At 45.9% G+C, this 27,209-nt stretch overlaps 1 protein-coding gene across 1 annotated transcript in view; it reads right to left on the reverse strand.

Annotated features, from left to right (window-relative positions):
* Positions 1 to 856: 856 nt before the first annotated feature.
* The window catches only part of BRWD3 (bromodomain and WD repeat domain containing 3), a 111,424-nt gene continuing 85,071 nt past the window's right edge, over positions 857 to 27,209 (reverse strand). The window contains exons 27-41 of the mRNA XM_078777406.1: positions 24,762 to 24,886; positions 24,197 to 24,279; positions 21,359 to 21,470; positions 20,188 to 20,249; positions 19,860 to 20,015; positions 19,605 to 19,725; positions 15,379 to 15,504; positions 14,486 to 14,558; positions 14,317 to 14,367; positions 13,824 to 13,967; positions 13,346 to 13,498; positions 10,109 to 10,269; positions 4,279 to 4,472; positions 2,885 to 3,010; positions 857 to 2,732 (exon numbers count right to left, since the gene is read on the reverse strand). Of these exons, the coding sequence (XP_078633532.1) occupies positions 1,966 to 2,732; positions 2,885 to 3,010; positions 4,279 to 4,472; positions 10,109 to 10,269; positions 13,346 to 13,498; positions 13,824 to 13,967; positions 14,317 to 14,367; positions 14,486 to 14,558; positions 15,379 to 15,504; positions 19,605 to 19,725; positions 19,860 to 20,015; positions 20,188 to 20,249; positions 21,359 to 21,470; positions 24,197 to 24,279; positions 24,762 to 24,886 (2,454 nt within the window). The 3' untranslated portion in view covers positions 857 to 1,965. The remainder of the gene's footprint in view (positions 2,733 to 2,884; positions 3,011 to 4,278; positions 4,473 to 10,108; positions 10,270 to 13,345; positions 13,499 to 13,823; positions 13,968 to 14,316; positions 14,368 to 14,485; positions 14,559 to 15,378; positions 15,505 to 19,604; positions 19,726 to 19,859; positions 20,016 to 20,187; positions 20,250 to 21,358; positions 21,471 to 24,196; positions 24,280 to 24,761; positions 24,887 to 27,209) is intronic.

Genomic DNA, 27,209 nt, shown 5'->3' on the forward strand with positions numbered 1-27,209 from the left:
TGGGTTTTTAAACAAAAACGAAACAAACGAGAGCGAGTTCTGAGGCACACTCTTTCAAGACTCGAGTAGGAACGCCATCTTATCCATGCACCTTGCTTGTGTCCAGAGAGAGGAGTACTTTTTGACTTCATGAAGAGATGAGGATCGTCTTTCCTATTTGGATTGGTAAGGGGTGCATCAGAGGTAGATGGAATGTTGGAGTCATCCAGTGTGGAATTAGAGGAGAAAAGAGAAGAGTTATTGTTATTGGAACAGCGAAGGAAAGGAAGAGAGGCAGAAGTTGTTGGAGATACTTTTAGCTAAGGACCAGAAAGATCTATTAGTGGAAGAAGATGAGAGGTTGTGACATTTCACAATTTATGTTTTGTATCCGCTGGTCGGACAGATGTGGATCCGAACATGAACCAAAATTGAATTGGCTTGTTGTCACCTCACCAAATCATCCACCAAGTTCAGTCCGAATCCGTCCATAACTGTTTGAGATATCTACCTATGTATTTAGCCTGATCTCTCAATAGCAACGAATCACTTTTGAAAACTCTGTATCCAGATTTTTACCAAAATCTAATCAATTCATCCTCGTCACACACCCGACCTGTCCACCAAGTTTAGTCTGAATTCGTCCTCAACTTTGAGATATCGTGCTCACAGCCAAACAGAGGTGTGAAAACATACCCTCCGCAGACCTTTGGTGGCTTTGATTAAAACATAAACTCTTTGGAGAGATTGTTGGCACGATGGAATTGTTAACAGGTGTGTAGGGCTTGACCCTCGTGTTCTGGTGTTCGTGACTTTTCTCTGCGATGAAGGTGATTCGAGCTCAGTCGTTTTGGTATGAATTTGATTCAGACAATGATGAAGACAACAGTTGAACTTTATTTAAAAAATAGTGGCAGATAGTACAGAAATTCTAAAAGCTGCTCTGCTGGCAAAAGTTGGGTTCAAAAGTAAAGATGTACAAGCAATTTTATCATTTCGGTATCAAGTTACCAATACGATCAAAAAGTTTCCACCCTCAAAATTACATCATTTTTCCATCCTCCTCGTATCGCCGTCGCTTCGGCATTCTTCGGCATTCTGTGAGACGGCTCGAGCCGGATGAACCCCAAGGGAGTTGGGTATGACGGAAATCCTCGGCCGAATCGAGCTCGGGCCGGACGGCTGCTTGACGGTGTGGTGCATTTCATAAAAATTGTTCTCCGTCGCCGTGTGAAACCGAGCAAAATGCCAAAGGCAGCGAATCCGAGATGGCCGTCTGCATTTCGAACTAACGAATCGGTGTTTATCAGGTCGAAGAGCGGAATAAATCACATGGAGTGCGGATGTCGAAACGCATCCGGCCATCGCGTGTGGTCAAGGAACCACGTGGCTTACAAAGGTGGTGTAAAGGAAAAGGAAATAAAGGGAAGAATATATTAATCAAAACCTGCACACTTTCCCAACAACAATGCTCAATATTTACAGCTTCTGTTTGGAAACTCATTTACATTAACATGGCAGAAATAGGAAAGACGATTTAAGGCCCAGTTGCAGCGGCAAAGACCAAAACGCCAGATGGATCCACCAGGCCTCGAGCGGCAGATGCTCTTGGTGGCGGCACTGAGATGGCGAATGCACGGAGCCGGCGTTCCCGTGATGATTTTTGGCAGTTTGTTTGAGGAACTTGCTAAAAGCGTAGAAGACTTTCAAATCATCATAATTCGTCAGTTTGGGGTTCGGCCCTGTCATTCCGTTTGGCGAGGCCATGCCGCTCAATTACATCCACATTCTGATATTGTCCACAGTTACATCCACATCCTTATCAAACGGCTCACAGTACCCTGAAGTTGTTTGGAAGGTAGACACCTAGCAGAAGAAAATGAAACCAAGATACAAGTGATAAAACAAAAATTACGCATTGCTTCCCATCCTTCGCCGACCACCCCCGAGGCACAGGTGACACAGGTGACATCCTTTTGAGGTCCTTCACCAGTCTATTAGGCTGGCCTTTGCCCTCTCTGACATTCTTCTCAGCCGGCCTCGACTTGACATTCCCAAGCTAATCTCCTCACTGGCGAGAACGTCCTCGTGCTCGTGCAACTCGTCACTGTCACTGTCACTGTCCTCGTTAACCTCAGAAACGTGCTCTGCAGACTTGACCATCATGTGCTCAAGATCGGAGTCTTCGGAGTCTGCGTAACGCACTGTACGTCTACCTTGGTTGCGTGTCCGCACACGGGTCGGGCCTTTTTTATCGCTCACACACCTCTGACGCTTTGTTGCTCTTTTCTGACTGTGTGTCCCTCCAACGGATGAGGGTTCCGATTTCTTTGTGGCTGCTCTCGACCTTTGGCCAACCTTAGTTTTGGTTTGCATGGAGCAGCCACTGCGGGTTCGCCGGCCAATTGGCGCGTCCGATGTGGATCCAGATAGTGATACATTATCGGATGAAGCATCGTCTGAAGCAGATACTTTAGCGTTACTGCCGTTCTCGTCATAGTCTTCGTCTGAACTTTGCGCAGTGGAATGAACAGTAATCGTGGGGGTATCCGCTTCGTCGAGGACGGCTGCGTCACCGGAGTCTAAATCTTCACTTTCTGCCTGGTCACATATGCTCTGCTCCTTCACCTCCGATGAGTTGGAATGGTCCGAGGCTGCCGAACCCTCTGAGGCACTTGGAAAACGTCGTTTTAGTGTTCGGCGTGTTGGCCGGCCACCGTGTCCGTTTACACGAGATTCCACCGTACCTTCACCTGTCGGGACAGAGCAAGAAGTTTATACAGGGTGAAACGGACAATCATTTAAGCCGCTGGTGTTTAACGACACTAAGAGGACAATAAAGATTGTCCAAAAACAAAATACGAGGATCAACCGAGGCAAAGTTTTGTGAAAAGTTGAGGCCCACGTTGAGGCGTGCGAGGGGTTGAGTCAGGCTCGGAGTGCTGCAGGCTCGTTTCTGGCGATTGGGAACTGGAGGCAGTATGATGGTCTGGTGACGGACTCGACTGCAGCTCGCTATTTCTTGTAACGTCTGGTGCAAAGAAAATTGGGGTTCGTTTAAAATGAGGGTTGTACCAGCTGGATGATGATCAAACAATGGCCAGAACTTTGGTCTTCAAAGATGCCTTTGCTTAAATAAAAGCAGAGCATCGGGAGTCTCTTAGTTTTCTTTTAATACCAAAAAACCAAGGTGCTGATACTCTAGGTCTGCCACCTTTTGATTGAGTAGTACGAAACGTGAATCAAACGTTTTTTTGAAATATCGTGTACAAAAGCCAAGTTACCGAGATGGTTGCCATGGCAACATAATTCCGCCAATCACAGCCCTGATCTAATCAGGTTGAGATGATGTCACGAGGAAAAGTTATCTGCAAAATGAAAACTAAATGTTCAATGGTTTTTGAAACTTTGCGTACACAAAAGTGCATGGACATGATTGGTCGGTCGGATGGAGCTCATTTTAATGTCCCCCATCTCAGACTTTGTCAAAGGGGTGGGGGACAAAAATCAAGAGGATCATACGATCTGCTGTTCTGAGAACTCAACATCAAGCAAGCTTTAGCTCTTGTGCTCTTCAGGTGATTTCCGTACACCCACTTCTACAGGTGATTCGCCCTTGTGCTCCATAGGTGATTTATTTACACCTTGAGCTCGTCTTTGAATGCCTATGTTAACCTTCGACAGGTCTATGTTAACCTACTGCCCCAGCAAAATCCCCCACCCAACTTTGTTTCCGTGTGCATGCCATTGCGTTGCAATTCCTTGCCAACAATCTTACGCTCTGAGGCCTTGGTTACTGCCATCGCTTTCCTCATCTGCCATTGAGCTAGGGATGCTTTATCGAATCAACATTTAGCAAATTGGATCGCAAAAATATGCAAAGTAACATCCTGACTGCACGATTCGTTGGTTTGCAAAATCAAAAAACAAAACGTGTGACTGTCAATCCCAAGACTTACCAGTTTTTCAAAGGAATAATATCAGCAACAGAGATGAAATGAAGACTACGTTTACAGATAGTCAGCAAATGCATAAATTATGGTGAAAATGTGATTTATTTTCTTTTAGAAATCTACAATTCTTCTCAAGGAAATGAAAATTTACAATGAATGCCAAACAATCCTCAAAGCGGACGTGACAGTTGAAGGATGACGAGTACGTTTAATGAAACGAACAAAGGAAAATGCTTAATGCTGGACAAACGTCAAACCTTGTCCACTAACGTGTTCTAGATTAATTGGTTGGAAGGAAAAATATTTTTGTACATGTGTACGTGTCGGTGAGACAAACACTTTTCACCTGTTACTCCCGATCCCCTTCCACGACCTGCTCGTCCTCCATTAAATGATCCGTTGGTTGAAGGAGGGTGCTCTCCGGCCTCTCTGCCACGGCCGTTAGCCACCCCTCTGCTGGAGCTGAATCGTGCTGGAAACTGTGAAGGGAACTCCGCGGTCCTCATTTGGTGGCGCAGAGACCTGCGCTTGACCTCCGCCCTGGAGAGGACACTCAATGCTCAACATGTAGGCCGCATACAACCTCTACTTACAAATACTACATATTGTCATGTTCACCCTGTAGTGAAGACCTCAGGGTGACGGATGGCCGACCGAGCTTTAACTCCGAGGCGTTCACCCAAACTATGGTGGTGTTATCTCTTTCTGGCGTGCGAAGGAAATGAGGTCTCGTGGTCTTAATTGAACGGATGGATGCGACGGGGTTTAGTCCTTGAACCCACAAACAAATAAACGTACAGGACAAGACATTGGAAATGCAACAACTAAGGATTTAATGAAGATAAATGCCAGGATAACAAAAAATGTACGGTAAAATCTAAAATTCCGAAATGAGGGAACCCCCCACAAGGACTCGTATACAGACAAGGGGAATAGAACCACCTTTAGAGGCCATGTTTCCCCCGCAGAGCAGGGGTTGTCCTTTTTCGGGCACCTTGGTCCCCTTTTTGTCCCCCATCGCTCAGCGGAGCGAAAGGGGGACTATGGCTTTCCCCTCCGTCCGTGTGTCCGTCCGTCCATCCGTGCGTGCGTGCGGTCATGCGTGCGTGCGTAAGCAAAGGACCGCATTCGAATTTGGTGTGTGGGTGCAACCCACGTCAAAATCCAAGATGGCCGCCGCCATGTATGTCTGATGCCATGTATGTCTGAACCTTGTAACCTACATATCTTGAAAAATACGCAAAGTACCAACTTCTAATCTGGTGTGTGGGTGTATCTAGGCATAAGGAAGAACGCTATTGAAAATTGGGTCGCCACGTCAAAATCCAAGATGGCCGCCGCCATGTATGTCGGAACATTGTGAGATGCATATCTTGAAAAATAAGCGTAGTACCAACTTCTAATTTGGTGTGTGGGTGTATCTCGGCATAAGGACGAACGCTATTGAAGATTGGGTCGCCACGTCAAAATCCAAGATGGCCGCCACCATATATATATGTCTTTCGAAGCTCCACACGGTCTCCACGTTTTTCGAAGTTAAGTCTGTTCACAATTGTATTTTGTCGAAACTGTATTTATCTTTCGGTGTGTGAAGTTATTGTGTGCAACTTTGGTTGTTTCTCGGTGTTTATCTTTCATAAATTGATCGTCTGTTTGCCGTGTCGCGAGCAAGGCCTTTGCCGCGTCGCGAACAATTTGAAATCGAAGTTAAGTGATTGTTCCCATTTGTATTTTCGTTAAAACTATTTATTTATGGTGTTGTATGTATATTGTGTCCCGACGAAGATTTTTCGGTGCAAATCTTTCATACCTGTATTGAAAATCGTGTTAATTCGTGTCGTGTCTTGAGGCCTTGTACAGTGTACACTGTACAACCTTAAGGCTTTGTTTTTCTCTCAGCGGTCCGTCGTTTGTGATCCAATAACTTTCGTTCTCTGTATTCCCAGTCTTTTCACCCATAGCCTACTTCCTTGTGTAAATCTCAACTCAAAAAAAAAAAAAAAAAAAAAAAAAAAAAAAACATTTCCTTCTCTGTTCTCATTCGTTTATTCATTCTTATTCGTTCGTTCGTTCTTCGACCACGTGTTTCTCCCCCATTTCCCCAGATAGTTTTCACTGTTATTAACCTTCAATGTTTACACTTTCCCCTCAAGTTATGTATTCCGTCATATTTTATAACACCTTTTTCTTCTTCTTCTTTAAAAGGCTGCTTTCGACTTGCTCACCAAATCAATTCATCCCAAAAACAATATCCATCTCCTATAGTGCCTTTTTTCTACATTCCCTAAACTCTCCTGCACTCCATCCTCCATCCAGCGTCCTTAAACGTATTTTTAACTCGAAGGTCACAAGAAACTCATTTTGCAATAAATGTTCGTTTCCCATAAATCGTACACTTTCTAAAATCCAATCTCACCCCTCCCCTCCAAATCTTCCCCATAACCCCTCCCCTCCAAATCTTCCCCATCACCCCTCCCCTCCAAATCTCCCCCCTTGCCCCCTCCCTCCTAAACTACCCCCTCACCCCTCCCCGCCAAGGCGCCCCCTCGCCCCTCCCCTCCTAGACTCCTGCCTCACCCCTCCCCTCCAAATCTCCCCCATATCCCATCCCTTTCAAATCCCTCCCCTTGTCCCTTCCCTCCCAAACTCCCCCCTCACCCCTCCCCTTCAAATCTCCCCACCCTCATTGCTTCTCAATTTCCCCCCTCTCACTCCCCCTCCTCAAAGCGTCCTCCCCGCTTCTTCCCCCTTCCAACTCTCACCTCCATCTCCCCCAACCTTCTGCCTCGCTCTTCCCCCTCCTCAAATAACACCTCATTGTGCCTCACCCAATCACCATCAAACCTTTTGTCCGCCCCATCCTTCCCTTTCTCCGAGCTATTCTGAAATCTCTGACACACCTTCAACAGCTCTCCCTACCTCTTCCACTTCTTCCACATCTTACCCTACCCCTCCTCCCCCCTGTTCTGTATCTGATGCTCCCCCTTCCTCTTCATTAACGGTATGGACCTCAAACATCCGGGGCCTTCGTTCAAACTTAACTGATCTCTCCATACAAGTTGCTTCTGTCAAACCAGACGTGATCTGCTTAACAGAAACTTTCCTCCTTCATGATGTCATGATTCCTTGGTATTTCTCCCAGGTTACTCCCTCCTCCGGTATGATAGACCTGAGCCTCGTCCTGGAGGCGGGGTTGCTATCTTTATCAAAAACTCTCTTCCTCACTCGCCCTGCACTGCACTCTCTCCACCTCACCCCCAGGAATACCTCTGGCTACGGCTTCCCCTTCGCTCCCACCTCTTGTTCATATGTGTGTGGTACCGTCCACCAAACAGTGATGACTCCATCTACATCTCGCTGTCTGATAATATGGACCAACTTCTATTTACTCATCCCAACTCTCTCTTCCTCATATGTGGTGATTTCAACTGTCATCATGCCAGTTGGCTGGGTGTGGGTACCTCTCTCACCAGCCATGGCTCCTCAGCAAAGGACTTCTGCGACTCACTGGGACTGACACAATCTGTCAATTTCCCGACCCGGATCTCAGTCAACGGAACATCTTCTCTTCTGGACTTGGTTATGACTAACTTCCCTGAAAATGTCTGCTGCTCTTCTTCTGCTCCAATCGGATCATCTGATCATGTCCTTGTTAAAGTGGACATCTCTCTGACCATCCTCAGGGAGCCTGCTCAGCGTCGACGAGTCTGGCATTTCACTCAGGCCAACTGGCACGGTCTTCAAGCAGCCATCAATCATCTGGACTGGTCTCCCATCTCTACCACCTCTGACATCAACTCATCCTGGGAATTCTTCCAAAGTAAATTGCTCTCTCTCATGCACAGATTTATCCCATCTCGTCTTCAGTTGTCATACCCTTCCTCCCGTCCATGGTACATGGAATCTTGTGGTGAGGCTGTTGCCCAGAAACAACTTGCCTTCGTCTCCTGGAAAGCAAATCCAACGTAAGGAAATCTCATTTCCTTTCACAAAGCCCGAAACAAGTGTGTGTCCACCCTCATATGTCTGAAACTTGAGCGAAATATCTCGAAAAATAAGCGAAGTACCAACGTCTAATCTGGTGTGTGGGTGTATCTAGGCACAAGGAAGAACGCTGTTTAAAATCGGGTCGCCACGTCAAAATCCAAGATGGCCGCCACCATATATATGTCTGAACCTTGTGAGCGAAATATCTTGGAAAATAAGCGAAGTACCAACTTCTAATCTGGTGTGTGGGTGTATCTAGCCATAAGGAAGAACGCTATTGAAAATTGGGTCGCCACGTCAAAATCCAAGATGGCCGCCGCCATGTATGTCTGATGCCATGTATGTCTGAACCTTGTAACCTGCATATCTTGAAAAATAAGCGAAGTACCAACTTCTAATTTGGTGTGTGGGTGTATCTCGGCAAAAGGAAGAACGCTAATGAAAATTGGGTCGCCACGTCAAAATCCAAGATGGCCGCCGCGATGTATGTCCGAACTTTGTGAGATGAATATCTTGAAAAATAAGCGAAGTACCAACTTCTAATTTGGTGTGTGGGTGTATCTCGGCATAAGGCCGAACGCTATTGAAAATTGGGTCGCCACGTCAAAATCCAAGATGGCCGCCACCATATATATATGTCTGAACCTTGTGAGCGAAATATCTTGAAAAATAAGCGAAATACCAACTTCTAATCTGGTGTGTGGGTGTATCCCGGCATAAGGAAGAACGCTATTGAAAATTGGGTCGCCACGTCAAAATCCAAGATGGCCGCCTTGCGTCTTCCACTTTGTCAACTCGCATCATTTCACCGACGGGGGACCTAGGCGTAACGCTTGTTTAAGCAATGTTTTATGGCCCAATGCACCTTCCTGCCGCCAACCCTGTTAGTCGTCTCTTGCGAAACACAGGGAATTACCAGTGAACTGGTACTCAATTTACCGACCTCGGAAGGATGACAGGCTGAGTCAACCCCCCTGGTGTTAATTCAGCGATCGACCGGGATTCCAACCCAGGATTCGAGGATCCCAAGCCAGCACCCTAACCGCTAAGCTAACACCAGGCTTATACAGACAAGGGGAATGATAAAATAAAAATAAATAATGTTTCTGCCGGCACTCATCTCTGGTCTCGATGAGCACTTTGGGAGCTTCGTGGTTGTTGAAGCTCGAAGCCGCGCACAAGATGGCGGTGGCGCCGAGCCCTTCGCAGCAGAGCTCGAAAAGGCAGGCAAGCAGACAGGACGACCTCGTTCGGCTCACTCGCGGCCTCCTCCGCCCCCGAAGAACAACACAGCCGCAAAAAACCTCCTTCCTTCCACTTGCAAAGCTCCCAAGAAAGCACCAAAAGTTTTCACAGATCTCCTCACAGGCGCCCACACAAACAAAACGTGACCGCCCACGATCAAAGTCAGGACCAAGAGAGAGAGACAGAGAGAGAGGGGACGGGGGGGACGGGGGACGGGACGATGACGCACCCTTCCCTCTTTTCGCTGACATCACCTTAGAGCCAATCCCCGCACCCTACCACTTCAGTCCATGGCCATGACCGATCGTTCCTTTTAGGGCGGGGCCTCACGGCCTTTCTTGACGCCCATCGTGGACATTCTGGGGCAGGGTTCCCTTGCTGATCGGCAAAAGTGATGGGTTTCTGTCAGGCCTGTCGGTGTTGTAATGTGCGGAGGTCATGGCTGGCCACGTGTGCTTTGTAAGAACGAAGGGAAAAATCACAAGGGCAATTACACACTGGGGATTATTCTTTAGCCTGACCTAATTAGCATAGCTCCAATCCTCGCATGGAGACACATATACGATCTTACCGGACATGCAGCCGAACGGATTCCCTACTTCGTTACATGAAGGTTGTTCTTCTTCTTCGCGACATTCAGGGCACGCTAATCTATACAATTATATCTGGACTAAGGTATTTCATTATCTCCCCCCCCCCCACAAACATAACAATATGTTACTCAATAGATACGATATGAAATCGTGCTTCGCCAACTTTATTCGCTATCGGAGCAAATGTTTTCACCTGAACTTGGAATATGTGGTGCAAACCTTTCAGCAACGCAAATATTAATTTTTTCAAGTTTGGCTCATCTCAGGCACCTTAGTGTCGTCTTCCTCAGACGGCAAACAAATGGGTGTGTGCGAGCCAAGTGTGAACGCACACATTTCTCGTGTACTCACCCTGAGGCAGGGCTGCTGTTTGGAGATGGAGATTGCGAGGGCTTCCGTCGAGCTCCACGTCGAAGCCGGCCACGTGCTCGTTGTGAGGATTTGTAATCTGAGATTATAGCACGGATGTGCTCCTCAAACAAGGCCGACAGACGCAGTGTCATGCTGTAGATCTGCAGGGATGACAGCGCAACCTCAATACCAGTGCGAGGTTTCAACACAACCTACACATGGCAAGAACATCCATACTTATGTATTTAACATTGACCCAAGTCTACATTAGTAGACAATAGAGAAACGTAACATATGGGATTTGAACTTGGGTTCCGAGCATAATGAAGCAGTGCTTCAGATGTCAACGTTAAAAAGGCCAATTCATGTGTGTGGACTTTTCACCAGGTTGAAGTTCAATGCACTTTTCTTTTGTACACCGCTCCTTTCCTATTCCATCTCCAGGCACTGCATGACATCATTGCCGGGCTCCGAAGAGGGCCCGGCAATGACGCCCACTGAAAGGGAGTACTCAGCTTTCACTCCTGTTTCTTTCTTGTTTGTTTGTTTGTTTTTTTGTCCGGCCGATATCTCAGCCATTCTTTGAGCTAGGAAGCTGAAATTTAGGCACAATAGTGAGCATGTGCTTTGGCAAAAAACGGTATTTTTTGTTTTTTGATTAATCAATTAATTAATCAATTACTTAATTATTATCGATTAATTAAGTCCTTATTTATTTCCTTTCTCTTCTGGGCAATATATCAGGCACCTTTTGAGTTAGGAAGCTGATGTTTGGACATGAAAACGACCAAGTGATTTGGCTGTAAATGATATTTTTGATTGATCGATTAATAAATGAATCATATAATTTTTTCGATTAATGATGTGTTTAATTAATTTTCAAAAAGTTACAGCTTCGGATGAAACACTGGTGGTTGAGGTATGCTGAACGATTAAACGATTACGAAAATAAAAACGAAAAACATTGCGAAATTACGTTCACACTGTCACATCAAACACCACCGTGAACACAAACATCGTCACAACATCGTCACAATGAAAACATCATCACAAACGTTACGTAATTCAAACCGTGAACACATCGAATATTGGAGAGCCCATTGCCCAAATTTGAAACACGATGGAATAATATTTACCGATATGAACAGTGATGCAGCTTTTATTGAAATTCTACAAATACTGTTTAGATTTTGATGATTACATCTTTGGGGTATTCTATAAATCACATCTTTGGGGTACTCTATAAATTACATCTTTGGGGTATTCTATATATTACATCTTTGGGGTATTCTATAAATTACATCTTTGGGGTATTCTATAAATTACATCTTTGGGGTATTCTATCAATGACATATTTGGGGTATTCTATCAATGACATATTTGGGGTATTCTATAAATGACATCTTTGGGGTATTCTACAAATTACATATGTGGGGTATTCTATAAATTACAACTTTGGGGTATTCTACAAATTACATCTTTGGGGGTATTCTACAAATTACATCTTTGGGGTATGCTATAAATTACATATTTGGGGTATTCTCCAAATTACATCTTTGGGGTATTCTATAAATTACATCTTTGGGGTATTCTATAAATGACATCTTTGGGGTATTCCATAAATTACATCTTGGGGTATTCTATAAATTACATCTTGGGGTATTCTATAAATTACATCTTGGGGTATTCTATAAATTATATCTTCCAGGTATTATATAAATCCTAGGGAGATACCCGTGCTGAGCACGGGTGGGAGGCCAGAAGCAAACAGGCAATGCAGATACGGCGAATGCTAAAGCATGAAACCAATAAATTCCACATTCCTGTAGCACCTTCAGTCGCACGTCAGACATGGACAGCAAGTTTGCGAAGGACTTCCATGAAAAACGTACCCATTCGCAAACAAACGGGTACGTTCACGTATAGAAACATCGATCGTGGGACCGTGGCGAATCTGCATATGGCGATCCGCGAAGTTCACATTCAGAAAGTAGAAACCATCACGGCATGTCGTAATTCACTTGAACTCGATATCTCTTTTTTCATTCCAAACAAAATAACTCCAATTAATCACAAAATAAACTTTTAACAACATTGTTAACGTTTCCTTCATTGTAAAAACTACCAAATCAACAGTTAAAAGGATTTTGAGCCGATAGGTGTTACGGCCTTGGCAAGATCGATGGAGACAGCGATCTGTTAGCGTATTCACCGCCCAAATAGCTATGTGGAATTCTGTCATGTCGAGATTAAATGTCGTTTCAACTTTGGCCGAAGTCATTATTTACTTTTAATGATGTTTATATACGAATGATGTTTAATGTTTATATTGGTTTTGGGTCGTCCTTTCCGCATATCTCGTGGGATTGTAAGTTGGAGAGACGGCCGTGATGGCAGGGAGGGGGATGGGATTCTCTCAAGCAGGGATTCAACCCGTGTCCTTATAAAAGGTCTTTGTCCGAGGTCACCGAGTTCGATCGGTGCAGCCGTGCAGCGATCGGTGCAGCCGTTTGTGCGGCACCCGGGAAAACAACATCGTCACAATGAGCATTATGCCAACGCGAATGTAATGCGAGAGTCCAAACCTGAGAATGCTGGAGACCAAAGCTGAAATTGGGAAAACTAAATAGCCTATTTTACTCCTGGAGATCCCAGGATTACCCACCCAAATATCGTTGCGATCGGTTCAGCAGTTTTTACTGTGCCTTCGAATGGACAGACAGACAGATGGACGGACATTTGGTGAATTATAGTAAGATTACATATTTGGGGTATTCTACAAATTACATCTTCCAGGTATTCTATAAATTACATCCTTGGGGTATTCTACAAATTACATACTTGGGGTATCCTACTATTCATTTGCAATTGGTCACTGGCTTTCACACCAATACAATTTTTATTATGGATGCGAGGCATCAAAAAGCTACATATAATCAAGCAATCAGCTTCAAATGGAGCACCTCATCACCATTAGAGAAATTAAATTGCATCAGATGTGGAAGGAAATATGAATTGTTGCTCCCAGCTTGCCAACCTGTTGATAGAAGACGCAATTTGCATTTTCGCCGCCTCCATCCCTACCCCATTTAGAATCCCATACTGTAACGGCAACTTGCTCGTTTTATAAATGACATCTTAGGTTTAGTTTATTCGAGCATTTCTACGACCTAAATAAAAGAGAGACCACACCAATGCTCCTCATATAAATGACCTGCACCAGCAACTGTTGTTTACCCGGGATTTCTTGTTGGGCGTATAGGCCTTAGCATTGCTGAAGATCAGGCGAACATCCTTGCAGAGGTCCATTGGATCCATGTAGATGCCGTTCTCAAGTTTTTCCCGTGCGGTGCCAAAGTCCATCGGAGCGGATATGATGTTGTGATAGTCCTTTGGTTGGGGAGATCAAAGAGAAAATGAAAACAAAATGTTGGTGATGAAAAGGAGGATATTATGTGTGGATCACTCGTGAAGAAAGAGCAATAGGTGGATTGAAGAGGTGAGGAAATATGGGAAACTGAGGTGGGTCTTGTGAAGGTAATGAGCATCAAAACCTATCAGCAGGGTAAAGGCAGAAGCAAAAGATGAGCTAAAAGAAGGTGTGAACACCCATAGGTTCACGTCTCTCATTTTAGTCATCGGGACGGGACATTGCAAGCGAGGCTTTGGGGAAAGCGCTGATGGAAACCCGAGCACCATGGATACCGCGCCTTACGGGATAGTCCAGGGGGTCGACCGGATGCCGAAAAGGTTCCGAGTCTTCTCGCTGAATGATGCGATGCAGCAGGTTGCTGCAGTGATCGATCCAGGCGTTTGGAGGGCAACGAAGCTCACGCACCGCACGGCGACGCAGGTGCCGCTAAATGTCCATCGGCAGCAGATGGGAGGACAACAAAGAAGGTTTAGTTTAGGAACAGTGGGTGAGAGATAATAACATGCAGGGGGTGAGAAAAATTAAATTAACCTGCACCTTTAATGAACATATTAGATTGTAGACATTTACACATCCACATTCACTCTTAAAGATGACTTCACCTGGCGGCTCGGCCACCAGTCCAGAAACAACCTGCAGCATGCTCACGGTTTATAACATGGAGGGGAGAAGCACCAGTCTATTTGAACCAAACATTATAATTCACACGGATTAAAAGATCAAAGTGTGCGTTATTCGACGGCGCGATTGCTGCCTGGTCACGTGGTCTCCTTACCCGCGGCTTGCTCGAGGACGGACCAGGCTGATCAACATCTGGTTCCTCATTCTGAAAGAATGTAAGCAAAGCTATAAATAAAACTGGAGTTTAAATACGACATTGCACCTGTTTCTTTTCCTGCTTGCATCATGACATTATCTCCAGGTGAGTCAGGTGCACACCTCACCTCAGACTCGTCTTCAGAGTCTTCCCGTTGTTGCGAACCATGTAGTGCCAGGATGTCAGTGCAGATTTCATCCCTGGAAGGTGTAGGTGACAAACGATCTCAATAAACATTCACCCATTCAGCACCCTATTTGGTCGTGAATGGACCAAATGGTACATGGAATTCCTCGGAGTGGAATAACCACACACATGGAAATACAGAAGACGAATACATGGGACACGACACAGGACTGGTAGACAAGACAAAGACAGCCACTGAGCTTGGGGGGGCGTGCCGTCACTTCCCGGGACACACTGGGTACCAGCGACGTCATGACAATGGCACCATCTTCCTCACCACACTCAGCCAGGCATTTCCTCAGGAGGATGGAATTGGTACATGGAATTGGAGAACTAATGTTCTCCACGTACGTGCACCGACCCAAACTGCTCAAATCACCGACTATCCTCAAGATCTGAGTCATACTAAAGACTTTTGAAAAATTGGCCGTACTTCTTCCTTGCTCAACACTCAGCATTTAAAAGGTTAAGAGCACGGACAATCAACTATAGGTTGGTATCCTTGGGGAGGAGAAAATTCCTCCTGAGGAAATGCCTGGCTGAGTATGGTGAGGAGGATGGTGCCATTGTCATGACGTCGCTGGTACCCAGTGTGTCCCGGGAAGTGACGGCACGCCCCCCCCAAGCTCAGTGGCTGTCTTTGTCTTGTCTACCAGTCCTGTGTCGTGTCCCATGTATTCGTCTTCTGTATTTCCATGTGTGTGGTTATTCCACTCCGAGCCTTCGATACCGTTTAAAAAAGAAATTGATATAAACTCACGAGGGACAAAATGGACATGGTCATGGTGATAAACAGATCATGATAATGCGTTTATTAACCACTCATGGACTTACTTGATGAACCGAAGCAGCAAATCGGTCACTTTCTTGGCAGACTTTACGATAGGCGTGTCGGGTTTGTTGAATGTGCGGGCGTTGTGTTCAATGTATCTGACTTCCCACATCAACGCCGATATCCTCCTGGAACCAACAAGCACGCTTTCTGAGCCAGCGTCAAACTCCAAACATATTGACCTGGTCACGTGTGTCCATCAGCCACACAAGTCTTATTAAGACTGACCATAAATGGTCATGCTCTTGACAACACAGAAAAAGGAAGTTTCATCGGTTCCTTGGAGGGTACGATGGTTCCCTCCACATCCAAGGATTCCATCCTTATCGGACAATCTAAACTTGACATTAAAGTCTACAGATCAAATTACTCTCATTAACAAAAACATTTATTTAATTCCATCGAGCTGTACTTACGAGTCCCTTTAAAAAGATAAATGTCTCACACTTCCGGGTGTCAGTTTGCGGCACTACAATGGCGGAGATTTTAACAATGCGAGGTCGAACAGCTAATGGCGTTGCGAGGGAACCCGCTCTTTTAATCTTCCAAATTGTAAATTTAAAAACCGAATTGCACCACAGAAGGGAAAGAGTAACACCATCTTGAGTACTAAAAATATTATTATGGGAATATAACAGAGATTAAATAACAGAATAATAAATAACATTTTGCTCTCTCTCATGCACAGATTTATCCCATCGCGTCTTCAGTTGTCATACCCTTCCTCCCGTCCATGGTACACTGAATCTTGTGGGGAGGCAGTTGCCCTGAAACAACTTGCCTTCTCCTCATAGAAGGCTAATCCAACTGAAGGCAATCTCAGTTCCTTTCACAAAGCTCAGAAGAAGTGTGTGTCTACCCTCAGGAGAGCCAGGAAGCACGATCTCTCCACTCTCAAGACTGAACTCTCAAATCTGTCTCCCTCTTCCAAATCCTGGTGGCATCTGGTTAAATCTGTTTCTGGTGTTTGTTCCCCCTCCATCCCCTCCCTCACCTCAAATGGCTACACAGTTGACACCACACTTGAAAAAGCCGAATGCCTCAACTCTGTGTTTGCCTCTAAATCTTGTGGCCCAAACCCATCTCTCTCTGTTCCCACCTTACCCAGTCATACCCAGCTGCTCCTGGACTCTGCGTACTTATCTCCTGACAAGGTGGAGAAGTCTCTGTCAAATCTCAACTCAGATTCTGCAACTGGACCAGACGGCATCAGCCCACGGGTCCTAAAATCCTGTTCTGCCGCTCTATCTCACCCTCTCTCTGTGCTCTTCTCCCTCTCTTTTTCTCAAGGTCATCTCCCATCTGCTTGGAAATCAGCGAACATCACAGCTTTACACAAAAAAGATGCTAAAACAGATCCTTGCAACTACAGACCAATCAGCCTGCTCCCAATCATCAGCAAGGTCATGGAATCAATCATTGCATCTCACATCAAATCTTTCCTCTTCTCCAATGGCTTGATCTCTGATCATCAATTTGGTTTCAGACCAGGTCATTCTACTCTGGACATGCTGCTTCTTCTGTCTCAACAATGGATGGAGGTCCTTAATGCCAAACAGGAAATCAGAGCCATCTCCCTTGACATATCACAATGCCTTCGATACGGTCTGGCACCCCGCTCTGCTCACCAAACTCTCCGCCTATGGTATCCATGGAAATCTCCACGCATGGCTTGCGGACTTCCTCTCTGGCCGTAATCAACGTGTGGCCCTGAATGGATTTCTCTCATCTCCCCTTCCTGTTCAGGCTGGAGTTCCCCAAGGCAGTGTTCTGGGCCCTGTGCTTTTTCTGGTCTTCATCAATGATCTCTCCGACTCTCTTGAAAATCCTCTCTATCTCTTTGCTGATGATTCCACTCTCTCCCGCTCCAGACCTCATCCCTCAGATCGGCAGTCTACAGCCTCCTCACTCTCTGCAGACCTGGACAAAATCACAGACTGGGCAAACAAATGGAACATGTCTTTCAATCCTGACAAATCTCACACTCTTACGATGTCTCTCCGAAAAGACTGACTGGACAACCCTCCCATCTACTTTCTCAACAATCCTCTCCAAGAAGTTCAGTCACTCAAGCTTTTGGGTCTCACTATTTGCCATGATCTTTCCTGAGAAAACTATATTTCTAAGCTGGCCTCCAAAGCCAGTTGCCGACTGGGCATCCTCCATCATGCGAATTCCTTCCTTGGCACACCTGAGCTCCTCACCACATACAAGGCTTTCATCCACAGCTCAATGGAATACTGTTCTCCCCTATGGGCCGGTGCTCCTGCCTCACACCTAGCTCGCCTTCACGCTGTTGAAACCAAAGCTTTCAGAAACATTGGAATCTCCCGCGATGAAGCTAACTCCGAGGGCCTTTCACTCACTCAACGCAGGCAGATTGGTGGTCTTTATGTCTTCTACCGACTCCTCTCCGGCCTAGCTCCCCCTGCTCTGTCTGTGTTCTGTCCCCCAAATATTCCTACAGGTCGCACAAGATCTGCCAGCCACCCTCTGATGGTTAAACTGCCAAAATCAAGACTCTCTGCTCACCTTCACTCTTTCATTCCTCTTTTTTCCCACTTCTGGAACAAACTCCCTCACACTCTTCAATCCCACTCCTCCCTCCAGGTCTTTAAAACAGCTGTTCACCACCATCTCTTATCTTCCCCCAATCCAAAACCTTGATCTTTTCTACCCCCGCTAATTCACCCCAGATCCACTTTTTTGAAATACCGACTTCTTTCCTGGAAGTCCTAGCAATGTCCATGTATTTTATACTTCTCCCAACCCCACCACCCCCCTTCCCATGCCTCCTCTCCCCAAACCCTCGCCCTCCCACAGATCTCCCGATGTTCCTGCTCTCAAATGTTGTACTTGTGTGCTTCTTTCTCTCCCCCATCTTGTCTCCCGCTCCCTTTATCTTATGCTTTATGTGTCAGTTTGTGTTTTTGTGATCAATGTTAGCTCTTACACGAGCCTCGAACTTGTATACAAAAAAAAACAAAAAAACTAACTACTACGCTACAATGGACCTGCAGGGAAGTGGGAAGAAGAGGAAGAAATTAAATCAAATGAGGGTGGAAGGATTGGAAACAAGACAAGGTCTTTGTGGAAGGATGCTGAGAGTCTGAGACAAGGAACGACAGCATGTCGAATGACAGATCATCATCCCCACCACAGTTACTTGGAAAACAGTGTCTTGAATGATCATCCTTTTGCACAGTTCAAGCGCCTTGGTAGAGTCAGCAACAAGGAGTGGTACAGTGATCTTGCACGTGAACTGTCAGCGGGTGCGGTCTCACAGAAACATTGAAGAGGGAATCCGGAGCATCTAGAGTGTGCAGGTGAGCACCATGGTTCCCCGAGAGAGATCTGGACGCTCACAACGCTGTAGGACCGAGTGCACTCTGCCATGCCCAACAAAATAACTCCACAGGCTGGATGGGACTTCTCGCCTCTTGATCGTCTTCTCCCTCTCCATTGTACCACTCCATCCTCCACACTGATACAGTGATACACTCTCTCTGAATCTCAACTGCTGCGCTCCCCATAGCTCTTCAATTCAAACTGCCGACAGTCGTTGGAGTGTTCCTCACATCATTAAACCACACTTTCCATTTCCCTCTCTCCCCCATCACAAACTCCCTCCACCCTTACCACACCCCTATCACCCCCATTACAAACCCCCTCCATCATTACCACACCCCCATCACAAACCCCCTCCACCCTTACCATACCCCTATCACCCCCATTACAAACCCCCTCCACCATTACCACACCCCCATCACAAACCCCCTCCACCCTTACCATACACCCTCACCCCCAACACAAACCCCCTCCACTCTTACCATACCCCTCTCGCCCCCATCACAAACCCCCCCCACTCTTACCATACACCCTCACCCCCAACACAAACCCCCTCCACCCTTACCATACACCCTCACCCCCAACACAAACCCCCTCCACCCATACCATACCCCTCTCACCCCCATCACAAACCCCCTCCACCCTTACCATACACCCTCACCCCCAACACAAACCCCCTCCACCCTTACCATACACCCTCACCCCCATCACAAACCCCCTCCACCCTTACCATACCCCTCTTGCCCCCATCACAAACCCCCTCCACCCTTCCCAAACCCCTATCACCCCCATTGCAAACCCCTCCACCATCACCATATTCATAATTTTAGATGAAGAGACAACCATAACTAATACTAATGCATGTCCCTCCCCCTCTTGCCTGTAGAAATTGCTCTGTAATCTCTGGCGGATGCTGTTCAGATCAGTTGGATAGGCCACGGCTGTGCAGTACAGCGGGTACTCGGCAAGATCTACTGGGTTGCTGAAAGGTGCCGCGAGATCTGAAAAACAAAACATTTACACGTAGATCTATGATCACGGACGCTTCCACAGAATCGCAATGTTACATTTTCTCGAACACCATAGACACCATCACATTCAGAGACTTCGCTTATGCAGTGACCCGGATCCCTACCGAGAGTGCTCAGCTGATCGATCGCAGACGAGATGCGATCTCTCTCTTCTTCACGCGTCGTGCTACCCCACTCGCCCTCTGTTGGCTGGTACAGCAAGGAGGCTCTGCCCGTCGGGCTCAGTGGCACACACTCTCCACGTGGGTGTGGAGGCATCGCTGGTGCAATCATATTAGTGAGGTTAATTGGATGGGGGGTTGGGGAGGGGAGGGTGGTAAAGAGGTAGGGGTAGTTGTAATTATTGGGGATCATAATGAGTTTGGTAGAAATCTGTACAAACAGCCAATCAGCAACCCATTTACTTCAGGTAAAGAAATGTGGTCAACCTACCATTGTCTGTGACCGCTTCCATGTCCCAGGGACTCATACGCTCAGTCTCCTCATTGTCCCACCTGTCACCACAGAAGATCATTATCACGTGAACCACAAAGCAATGACTAGATCTCATGGTTCTGCAAAACGACCAATGAAATACGCACGTCATGTAACTGCGTAAAAAAATAAGAGAAGAAAAACTTTTGCCAACCAGTCTGCATCAATGGGCGGTAGAAACAACAGGTTTAATCAACTGAAAATTGACGAAGTCATGCTAACCACCGTGGGAGACTAAGTCATGCTAACCACAATGGGAGTCAAAGTCATGCTAACCGTGTGGGGGACGAAGTCATGCTAACCACAATGAGAGACGAAGTCATGCTAACCACCGTGGGAGACTAAGTCATGCTAACCACCGTGGGAGACTAAGTCATGCTAACCACAATGGGAGTCAAAGTCATGCTAACCGTGTGGGGGACGAAGTCATGCTAACCACAATGAGAGACGAAGTCATGCTAACCACCGTGGGAGACTAAGTCATGCTAACCGCCATGGGAGTCAAAGTCATGCTAACCGTGTGGGGGACGAAGTCATGCTAACCACAATGACAGACGAAGTCATGCTAACCACCGTGGGAGACTAAGTCATGCTAACCGCCATGGGAGTCAAAGTCATGCTAACCGTGTGGGGGACGAAGTCATGCTAACCACAATGAGAGACGAAGTCATGCTAACCACAATGAGAGACGAAGTCATGCTAACCACCGTGGGAGACTAAGTCATGCTAACCGCCATGGGAGTCAAAGTCATGCTAACCGTGTGGGGGACGAAGTCATGCTAATCGCCGTGAGAGATGAAGTCATGCTAACCACCGTGGGAGACTAAGTCATGCTAATCGCCGTGAGATGAAGTCATGCTAACCGTGTGGGGGACGAAGTCATGCTAATCGCCGTGAGAGATGAAGTCATGCTAACCATGTGGGGAACGAAGTCATGCTAACCGCCGTGACAGACGAAGTCATGCTAACCGTGTGGGGGACGAAGTCATGCTAACCGCCGTAGAAGGAAACACCCTGTCACAGTCCTGCTTCCAGTTGGTACAACCAGTAGATGTTCCACCTCAATCATAGTTTTCCCTATGAAAGTTCACGGATCAGGACAATATTGCGCCACAAACGAAGAACTTACTGTACGACGTAGCACTGGAAAGGGCTGTCAGAATACTGCTGCTGCAAGGGTTCTTGTCTCAGTACGACACCATACCACCAGGCATCATCAATAATGGCTCGGAAACGATCACCTGATCACAATCACAGGGACAATATGAGGGAGGCATCACGTGTACAATGAATACAGACAACAAGACCAGGACAATCACATTCACTTGAGATAAAAGGACTAAGGCCAAAGAAAAGTCAATGTAACTGTTCACATCAGTCACAAATTCAAATTAGGAAGATTCTCAATTTTTATTCAATTTAAAGGTCCACAGGATCAGAAATTGATTTTTTCGCTTCAGACTCATCAGAAAGTGAATTTGATGAATAACTTTATGATCAAGAATCATCAGATTACACCGATATTTAAAATCATGATGTAGAAGGTCGTGTCAGGCCATACAAATATAGATGTGAGGTGTGGGTTAGGGATGACATCATTCATTAAATATCTGGCGTTCACAACAATCGGGATGATGATTCGGCGATAGCAACTGGTAGAGTAGTAATTCAGAGATAGAACATGGTAAATGTGGAGTTTCGTGGTATTTTGATGCAATACTTCTCAGTAATTCTTGTGGTAATGAGAACGGCACTTGGTAAAGTGTATACCTCCCCCAGGCTGAACTGTTTACATTTTGTATCCCACTGATAGTATGGATCTGGATCCGAACCTGAACCAAAATCTTATTAGCTTAAAAACTCATCCAGCTAGTTTGGTCATAACTTGTCCACATGTTTTTAGGATATTGTTACGTTTGTGGGGGTAAAGAATGAAATACCTTTGGAAAGTTTAGAAATGTGTAGATTAGATGGCTCCATATGCCGCAAAAAAGCCATCTCGATGTACGTAAGTAGGCCGTCTGTCCAGGTAAGAGCGTTTGCATGTCGCCACAAGGGGCGTGGCGTTGTGCTAATTAATTCTAGGGATTAAAGATTAATTCCCCAGTGTGTAATTTGCCTCCTGTGGTCTTCCCTTTGGTTTTATTACATTCGGCCAACCAGGAAATTGAGGGCTCAGTAAAACAACAATAGCACTGTAACGGGACTCATGCGCTCACCACGCCGCCAGGTCCGACAGAAACAGCATATGCCGATCGGCAAGGGATCGACGTCATCCGAACATTCCCAAACAGAGATTAGACTCCGCCCCCCGACGACTTGTAACGAGGAGGCCACGCCCCGGCCTTCATGATTGGTGGAGGCGCAATGGGATGATTGAGTAGCTCTCGATGATTGGACAGAATGTGACGTCAGCATGGAACATTTGAGAGCTGGAGGAAAAAGACGCCGTCTCACCGTCTTTGACTCTCTCTCTTGGTCCTGGCGATTGTTGGAGGCGGTCATTGGCATTTTCTCTTTGTTCTGGCTTGGTCGCGGAAGGTGGCGCATCTTTGGTTCGTATGCGCTTGTGGAAAGAGACTGAACAAGAGAGGTTCGGGACAGTCGGCATCGCTAGAAGTACCTCACGTTGGGACATCGAGGAGCGCAACTCTGTGCCATTTTGTGTGCTTCCCATGCGGTGGTTTGGAGGCAACGAACGTCTACAAGCCCTCGGTTGAACTGCAAAGCTGAGTGCCGGCCGATTACCAAATCATTTTATTTTCTTTTATTTCTCCCTGTGTCTGTAATTGAGTCCACTGGAGGGTCCCTCACCTTTGCCTATTACTATTAGTTTTTACCTCAACATTTTCATTGTGCTTGCATTATTTTCATTAAATCATCAGTTGTTGAATTTCAATTTCTTGTCTTGTTTCGTTCATTTGTTTGTGGGTTCGGATTAACCCAGTGCCGGCTGTCTGAGCAGGTAAGACTTCGAACCCGCCCGCGCGCGCGAAAAGATAATCCCGCCAAGTTCGAAATACGCCTCGGGGTTAAAGCTTGTTTCGGTCATTAGTCTTCTTGGGGTGTTAACCATGGGGACGCAACAATATCATGGTCTATGTCATTTTTGGCCCCATCTCTCAATGGTGAAGAATCACTCAAAATTTCTCATGTCCGGATGTACAGTACAATACTAGATGTATGGATATTATCGGTTTCCTTTTACTTTGTACGACTCCCTGCATTTAACTTGAGAATGTTTGTTTTAATTTGTTTATATTTAATGTTATTTACAAGTGTTATTGTTCTGGAGGCTGGTAAAAAATAACGCTACTTTGCCTACTTACCCTCAGGTTCTCGTGCTTTTCCGCAGCTGCTCTATCCTTTTTGTTATTCTTTATTCAATTAGAATGATCTCTAATCTTTGTGGGGATCGCATCAGCTTTGAATCACTTCAATTTACTCATCCCAATCTGGGAATACAGGCCTGTGTCGTACAAATCATTTTCAAAATGGGAGCTGCAAATGACGCTTGAAGTAGTTGGGCCATGCCACGTTCCTCCGATCAGTTTTACCTTGGCTATCCAAATTTTCCTTACAGCTGGATCTTGTGGGAAAACAAGTATACTCACACCATCTTTGGTTGCATTGCTACAACTAGCAACAATACATCTAGCTGGCATTACGAGTACTTTTTCAGAGTTCAGAGTTCCTCAGAACTTATGTAGGCCGCACACAAGCCCAAGTCTCGAAGCAAAAGTATCCTGGAGATGATGTAGTGGGTCACGTGACATATGACGGAATCACATCGCCGTTTTTGTGGGGCGGGGCCAATTCACCGTACAAGGACACCAAAAAACATTAAAATGTTCGTTCAAGATATTTATTCAAGAAAAAAACCCAAAGATTTATCCATTACCCAAACATTAATTTCTGATTCTGTGGACCTTTAAGTTTTGTTTCTCTCTAAAAGCAAAAGGTGCACCTGAACTCCACCGCCTTGAACGCGTCTCAGTGTAGATTTGCCGCAAAACCAAGAAGTCGATGACGTCAGGCATGTCGTGGTACCTAGTCACAGGAATCGGCAGAGAGACCGTTAGTAACTGAATGGTGGAAATCAGAAAAAGTCAGTGATGTGGTGAAGGGGGTTGATTCAAAGGACAAATAGTGATATATTATATTAGAAATATTTACTTTCTGAATAGCAATAACTCCACTGCTCCGCACCCCTCCACTATATATACGACACATTGCCCCCATTTCCCCTCCATCTTATCTTGTACCAAACTACTTTCCCTTTTATCCCATTTTTCCCACATTCCCAAACTCATCTCTCATTCTCCTCCCCCTACCACCATACCCCCCACACCCACCTATACACGATAAATATGCAGTCTCATAAACAAACGGTAAGCGACACACAATAACCCTTTGCACCCCTAGCCTCAATCACTGTGCCAGGCACTGGGAAACGGCACGAATCCACTGCGTGACGAGTGTGCCGTGCCACCAAAAGGGAGTCCATGAACCGAATGCTCGCCGATCCTCACTTGATGGAGAACGCCCTGTTGGTGAGCGTGTTCGTCTCCGCATCAAGGAATACGAGCTTGAGGCAGCACAGTGTGGGGGGCCCAAGCTCGTACTTTATTCCAACTATCTTCATGAGCTCTTGTTCCTAGGGAAAGGAGGATGGTGGAGCTAATTTTAAACATAAGAAACGGACTAATGAATAGTTTTTCAGGTGAAGAAATTATCTTTAAAACACGGAATAAGATCAAAAATATCGGGAGTATTTACCTAAAATAAACTCGACAAACAAAACGGTAAAAATACACAAAAACCGACAACAATGGACAGGAAAACAAATACACATCTCCTTTCACTACGAGTCTTTCTTTGAGACACGATCTAATCATTCGTTTTTCATTCAAATGGAAATATTTCAACTTGAACAAGACTTCCAAAAGCTTGATGATTAATTGTAACATTTTCCATTTGCACAAATTTGGAAACAATTTAATGTCGGTGGTTTATAAGGGTGGTTCAAAAATCACAGCTTGGTTGGTATTGTAACCATAGTACCATTACCATGGTAACACATCACACGGGGAAATCATATCTAGTTTAAATTGTCGCACAAACAAGGGGTAGGGATAAGAGTCAAATGTAAGTAGTTAGGGGATAAACAATTGCCACACTATGTTTTTTATTGTTAAAAGGTAATGGTAAATGGCCCAACTCACCTTGCGTTTCACATGTGTGAATGACTCGGGACGAGTCTGGAGAGAAGAAGGGGTAGTGTTGCGGTTTTAGGAAGCCACTAAAAAGTAATGGCAACCACCATACAGGTCCCTTAGAATAGTTATTTAATCGCAGACCATTAACTTAGCCCCTTCCCCTTATTTTGAGTTCGTATGTCATGCGTTCGGTAAAGGGAAAGATAGACCCTCCACTCATAAGGGATAATTTGCCAGGCTGTGCACACACGCTCGAAGGCACACCATCCAAGCACCAGGTAAAAGTCTCTGTCTGTGTGTCTGTGTCTGTCTCTCTCCCTCGTTCACCAAGCATGTGCCTGCCTTATTCTCACTCCTGGCTTTTGGACTTTGTCGGCAGTACACGTGTGCTCCACACTCCAGGCCGGACCCTCTCACAGGCCTCTACACGTGTTACTCTCTCTCATACTCTCTCTCACAGGCCTCTACACGGCCCTGGACTTTGTTACCTCAGCAGGTATGAATCCGCTCTCGACCGAACTCTCTCACAGGCCTCTGCCTCTGCATGTGATCTCCCTCTGCTGGCTGCCGGAATCCCTCGTGGTGCACGTGTGCACGACCTCACCTGCCCAAGTCCGTAATGTCAATCGACCTCACCTGCTCAAGTCCGTGCTGATGGTCGACCTCACCTGCCCAAATCCGTGCTGACGATCGACCTAACCTGCCCAAGTCCGTGCTGATGATCGACCTCACCTGCCCAAGTACGTGCTGCCAATCGACATCACCTGCCCAAGTCCGTGCTGACGATCAAGCTGACCTGCCAAATTCCGTGCTGACGATCAACCTTCACCTACCTGTCCGTTCTGGGATCGCCATTACCTGCTCGTGTTGGGGACTGCCGTTTGCCGGCCAGGTGTTCGTTGGTGGAGTCGAGACAAAGGCCTTCACGAGGCGAGGCATCTGGAACATCATGAAATAATGAAGGAGTGGAGGTGAGCAGAGAATCTTGATTTTGGCAGTTTAACCATAAGAGGGTTGTTGGCAGATCTTGTGCGACCTGTAGGAATATTTGGGGGACAGAGCACAGAGAGAGCAAGGCCGGAGAGGAGTCGGTAGAAGACAGAAAGACGGAGGATGACGATGAATAGCGACGAACTGTATAAGACAACAAATGCCTAATGGGCTGGTAAACCTGGCTCACTGGATTACCTGATTACTTTGTGCTTATTTAAGTAATTTTGATGATTTCCTGGGTGCCTTAAACCTAGATATACACACTGAAAAAATCTCTCTAGGTTGACTACTATTCGACAGAGCCATTTTAGTGGATCAGGATGTCACCTTGGGATGCCATCTTGGACTTGTCAATAAATAATTAACTGATGGTAATTTTATTGATTCAATTGGATTCCTTGGGCCTTAAAACCTAGGGTTAGACACCAAAACCACCTTTCTAGGTTGAATAATAATTGAGATATGGCCATTTTAAGCTCCCGGCGGCCATCTTGGACGCCATCTTGAAAATGACCCCTTTCCGGAAGTCAGATGTTACTAGATTTTTAGTATGTTATTTAGCATGCCCAATGGTACCAGAATCCATTGAAAAACCTTTTGTATCAATTTTTTGGGGGTTCAACCATATATTGACCCCTCTAATGACAACTGAAGGCGAGATGGGATAAATCTGTGCATGAGAGAGAGCAATTTACTTTGGAAGAATTCCCAGGATGAGTTGATGTCAGAGGCGGTAGAGATGGGGAGACCAGTCCAGATGATTGATGG

The sequence above is a fragment of the Myxine glutinosa genome, chromosome 5, assembly GCF_964187855.1.
Source record: "Myxine glutinosa chromosome 5, kmMyxGlut1.1, whole genome shotgun sequence".
Taxonomy (NCBI): Eukaryota; Metazoa; Chordata; class Myxini; order Myxiniformes; family Myxinidae; genus Myxine; species Myxine glutinosa.